The sequence below is a fragment of the Pyxicephalus adspersus genome, chromosome 3 (genome assembly GCF_032062135.1).
Source record: "Pyxicephalus adspersus chromosome 3, UCB_Pads_2.0, whole genome shotgun sequence".
Lineage (NCBI taxonomy): Eukaryota > Metazoa > Chordata > Amphibia > Anura > Pyxicephalidae > Pyxicephalus > Pyxicephalus adspersus.
In genome coordinates this window covers 45,594,752-45,600,499 of record NC_092860.1, presented here as the reverse complement: position 1 = coordinate 45,600,499, position 5,748 = coordinate 45,594,752, and the positions used below count along the sequence as shown (strand labels likewise).

The 5,748-nt window shown below is 38.4% G+C and overlaps 1 protein-coding gene across 1 annotated transcript in view; it reads right to left on the bottom strand.

The window, feature by feature from the left end:
* Window positions 1–4,578: 4,578 nt before the first annotated feature.
* Window positions 4,579–5,748, bottom strand: part of LOC140326107 (prostaglandin reductase 1-like) — a 13,262-nt gene continuing 12,092 nt past the window's right edge. Inside the window, exon 10 of the mRNA XM_072404426.1 lies at window positions 4,579–4,944. Within this exon, the coding sequence (XP_072260527.1) occupies window positions 4,834–4,944 (111 nt within the window). The 3' untranslated portion in view covers window positions 4,579–4,833. The remainder of the gene's footprint in view (window positions 4,945–5,748) is intronic.

Genomic DNA, 5,748 nt, shown 5'->3' with positions numbered 1-5,748 from the left:
AAAGTCCTGTCAGATTGCAGGATTGCTGGATCACCCCAACTCCACTGATAAAAGTGTATCCACTCCAGCCTTGGAGAGCTTTAATAAATCAAAGCCTATGTACAGAACCCAACCACTTGACCAGCCATGATCTACCTGCATTGCACAGGGAAGCGCAGAAACAGTACAGTCGTACCTCAGTATAAGTCCACTTTGGAATAAGTTCAACTTGGTATAAGTCCTGTTTGGACACGAAAAAGCTTGCTTGGTATACAACCTTTATGCTAGAACTTGTATGGGACAAAATGAGTCACAACACCGTGCGCTACCCTTTTTTACCTCTCTCTCGAGTCAAAGCCACGACTGCCCACGAGCGTCAGTACGACAGTTGCTACCATTCAGTGAACAACCCGCGCTATAACTCTCTGTGAATTACATAACATCTCCTCCTCCTCCTCCTCCTCCTTTCTCAGCACCATCCTAGTAGGCACTCCGCTATTCTCAGCAAGGTAAAGTGAGGTTACATTTTCATTTATTCCATCTAATTGCTTTGGTATTTATGTATTTTAGTATTAAGCAATGTTTAAATTATTCTATACAACCCCATCACAATGTATGCCAATAACAACGGGATTTTTTCTTCATGGGAATGGATTAATCATTTTCCTTTTATTTCTTATGGAAAAAATTTGTCTGGCATAAGTCCTGTTTGGTATAAATCCAAGGATCTGGAACAGATTAAGGACTTATACCAAGGTATAACTGTAATGCCATCACTGGGGAAAATATAGTGTGTAAATAAAACAGAAAAAAATTACAAACATGGCATTAGCATGTTTTGTCCAGTGCAGACTTTGACAGCCATGGTTCACTGTATACATACTTAAAACAAACTGATACAGCCAGCACATTACCTACTAATAGGATCTTTTAACTTTTTCGTATAAGAACCATCAATGAGTATCTACTTTTTGGACATGACACTAAGCGAGTTTTTTTTTTTTTTTTGTAGCTCATTGACTTATTTTTGATCCGGAACTAAAGTAAAAATAATTTATAGGAATGGTTTTGGAAAAAAACTCTTTGTATGATCCTTCACTTTTTTAATTACCGTATTTTTCGGTGTATAAGACGCTCCGGCATATAAGACACCCAATTTTAATTTTTTTTCTAAAAAAAAAAAGATTCTGAAGGATTATTCCCCTTCTGATCACCCTGTGCCAATTTAAATTCCCCTTCTGATCACCCTGTGCCAATTTATCCCCTTCTGATCACTCTGTGCCAATTTATCCCCTTCTGATCACCCTGTGCCAATTTATCCCCTTCTGATCACCCTGTGCCAATTTATCCCCTTCTGATCACCCTGTGCCAAATTATCCCCTTCTGATCACTCTGTGCCAATTTATCCCCTTCTGATCACCCTGTGCCAATTCAACCCCTTCTGATAAATTGGCACAGAGTGATCAGAAGGGGATGAATTGGCACAGGGCGATCAGAAGGGGATAAATTGGCACAGAGTGATCGGAAGGGGATAAATTCCCCACTCTGTGCCAATTTATCCCCTGCTGATCACCCTGTGCCAATTCATCCCCTTCTGATCACTCTGTGCCAATGTATCCCCTTCTGATCACCCTGTGCCAATTCAACCCCTTCTGATAAATTGGCACAGAGTGATCAGAAGGGGATGAATTGGCACAGGGCGATCAGAAGGGGATAAATTGGCACAGAGTGATCAGAAGAGGATAAATTCCCCACTCTGTGCCTATTTATCCCCTGCTGATCGTCCCTTCCCACTTACCGGTCCGTTTCTCTCCGCCGGCTTGCTTCCGGGATCGCGGGGGCACGCTTGCTTCCGGGATCGCGTGTGCAGGCTTCTCCTCGCTGGGTCTGCTGCAGCCAGGAGTAGAGGAGAGAAGACGAGAAACACGCAGGATCGCGGTATCGGTAAGTATGTTACCGGTTTTAATTATTTTTTAAACATGCATTCGCCGTATAGGACGCACCCACTTTCCCCCCCCCCAGTTTTGGGGAAGAAAAAGTGCGTCTTATACGCCGAAAAATACGGTACCTTTTAATATATTGCTAATAGTACATTGTACAGTTTTCATTTCAGATACCAAGAATAGGAGCCAGGAAAATGCACACAGGAGCTGAAGAAAGAAAGGGCAACAGAAGAAGAGATTTTTAATAAGTGAGTAGCAAGAAAAACTGGAACTAATTTTTTTTACAGTTGTATAGGCTCCTCTACTGCACTGAATTGTTTACTTAGATTTCACTGCACACAATGAGCTTTTTAAAGCCTGCAATAGAAGCTGCAGCAAATCAGATACCAGATTATCATCAATCATCAGCCCTACTGTACTTGGTCCACTTTGTTTTCTTACTTTATACATTCATTGGATATCAATCCTTTATTCAAAGAGGATCAGAAAAGGCACCACCTCACTAATCCCTCCCACCAGCAAAAATCAAACTGCATTGGAATAAGAAGCAGAGAGATTCAAAAAGGACAACAGTAAGGGTAAAGTGAGCGTAAAATGCAGCTTTGGGCTAAATAAAGTAAATCGGTAGACCACAAGTCATTGTTGTCAGATCATGCAATAATATTGGGATACTGTCATAAGATATGTAATGAAAATGTTTTATTCTGAATATTTTTCCAGCATTTGGCAAACTTTAGACAATTATGGGGATTGAAATTGTTTGCTCTTTAGTGTGCTCACACACTTATAAAGCTTGAGGATATTTGATAATTGTTCACTCGATGCAGTCTAGTGAGGCCCTTAAGGCAGTTAGAGGGAAGCTAGGTGGGGGCCAACATGACAAGTGGGGAAGGCCAAAGGGTTGGGCCGTAGTTATCAAGGGGTATGGCAGGGACAGTTGGATGGTGATAGGTCATAAAACAATGGGTGGGCACTATAGAACCTATATAGGAAGCTGTAAAGGAAAGGGGGGTGTCATACTTTTATCAGAGCAAGGAAGAGATTCCCGCCCTTTAATTTGAGGGCTTTGGTTGACAGAGTGGGCAGTGTGAGGTACCACCTCTCATGCTGCAAATTTTTTTTTTATTGTAACCAACAGTTAAAAGCAATATGCAGATTTGTTTTTTTGTAAAGCTGTAAATAGGATGCCTGTGATCATATCTCACATTACAATTAGCTCCTATCATAACTGCAAATCTGGATTTGAAACATGCAATCTCAGTATACAAAATAGACTTTAAATATATTGTCATAGATATATTCTAGATTAACTAGATGTGTGTCTAGAAATCAGGGACATTTAGCAGCTATCCATGATTAAACATTCTGTTTTAGTCTAAACAATATAAATCAGTAGTTCTAAAGAAAACATTACACACCACAACTATATTTTCTGCAGATGCATCATTCCAGTAAAGAAATTATAACACTTACCTAATAAAAGTTTCTGTATGATGAATAGGTTTTCTTGTATGTTTCCTCGCCAGTAGCAATGTAGAAGTACAGTGATCCCAGCTATTATATACGATTTCATTTCCATCTCATTTAATATTACATAAACTCCCCTTCCCCTTCACAGGCTCCACCTTTGACAAGTACTCACAATGCGTGGAGAACTTTTACTACTTTTTTTTTTACTAGCACTTTTATGCTTCTTTACCTTATTATTTAAAATTCTTTGTGAATTGTCTTTCTGTGGGGTAGATGTAAACCCTGTTTCCTTATGCTGGTGGGTGTGGAACATTGTTTGTATTTTACAACAGCTACTTAGTAGTCTTTATTAGAAACACTTGTAACAATGAAAACAAAGTAAATAATTCAATAATATTGTGAGCATACCTAAAAACTGTTGATCAGTGTAAAACTTATTAAATTTAACAATTTATTTGCATGATAACATAAAATTTTACACAGGGATTCCTCCACATTGCATGTGTGTTTAAACAAGAAACCTAATGAAAGGATCTCCAGTGTTAAATAATTAAAGGCTGTTGTGCTTATTGAGTTTCTCTGTACAAACCATACCTACTGTCTCAAGGACTCAACAGATTTTTGGTATGTGGACTAACCATCAGACCTGAACTCTGTAACATGGTAGGGGCTGTGACTAGTACTCAATGAAATCGTGTTATATGTTTATGAAGGTTCTCATTGCATATCTAGCAGTAGTAGTCACATTCATCTGAACCTGTAATGCTGAAGACGATTTGCTGCTTTATCAGTTCTAGCATTTACAGTAGCAGGATTGTCACAAATTTTAGGTCTATTTAGAGCTACGAAGATAAATGTCATGAACACACATTTAACAAAAAATTACCTAACACTAGTGTGGACTATGATAGAAACTTGCACAAGTTACTGCCAGTTCCTTGGCTGTATTATTATACTTCATATTAAACTTCTGTGATCTGAGCTCTTTTGTGCTTACAAGGTTGCAGAGCAACCTAGGTATAATCTTCAGCCATCTTGATTGGCCGGGTCGGCCTAACTTCTGCGTAGATCAGTTGGAGTTTACAAACACTGAGCTGCATGTTTTTTTGAGTTTCTCAGGTCATTAAGAGGCAAGAGTGTATATTGCAGGAAGGACATCTAGTCAGGGAACTATCACACACAACTATGATGTCAAATATAAAGCTTTTAATATTGATCAACACAGATTTTTCAGTTGACAGGTATTTTAATAAAGTAGGCAAAGAGTACATTAGAGGCTCACTTTTTCAGGCCTATCATTCTGCGCTCAAAAAAATGGATGAAGCCAGAAAACTCCCAAGCTTCAGTTGGTTTTCAATGTCCGTGACTTTATAAGAAAAGAAAGCTAAAAACAACGTCCCGGACCAGTCACTAGTTTTCTGTCTTTTTCAATAATTAAAATCTACACTTTGATAATTGCTTTCCCAATGTTCTCTCCCTTAAGCATTCCCATGAATCCTGCTGGCATGTTCTCAAATCCATTGGTGACGTGTTCATGATATTTCACTTTGCCCTGAAATCAAGAAATGGGAAAAGATGCTTAATTTGCTAATCTAGCATTTTTTTAAATAAATAGACAAAATCTATTTTCCTGGCCAACAAAAGAAACCACGTTTTTTAAACATAAAAATATATTAAGTGTATAAAAACTCCAACAATGAGCCTCTAATATTTACTACTTTTAAATATACCATTGAAAAAAAGTTTGCTTGACCTGTGTAATAGGTATAGAAAAATCTAATCATGTCAAACATTAAAAAAAACTGTACTACATTATTTCAAAACATTTCATTAGACTTTTCACTTCTTATTTTGGGGCTAAATAATGTGTAGTCTATGCTGGGACAAAATAGGAGAACAGTATAGCAAAAGACAACTAAGGAGGACTGACACCATACCATCTGCAAAAATGATGTCTTGTCATCCAACAGGAATTAGAAACTGAGGGCATTTCTGTATTTGGAGAGTTTTTAAAAGAAAATAATATACACATTATAAATTGTATGTGTTAAACTTTATAATCCATATATTCTAATACCGTGTTTCCCCGATGATAAGGCATCCCCATCAAATAAGCCACCCCCCGATTTTTGCTCAAACAATTAAAATAAAGCACCCCCCGCAAATAAGACATCCTCCGATACCCGATACTGTGTGCCTCTATGTGACTCCTCGATGCTGGCTGCAGTGCAGAGTGAAACTGAAAGTAACTTCAAAGAACAAGCAAGCTGCTGATCCCTGCCCTAACAGAGTCTGTTACCCGGCCGTAGAAGCCAAAAAAAAAAAAAAAGTGAGTCAGTGATCAGGAAGGGGACAA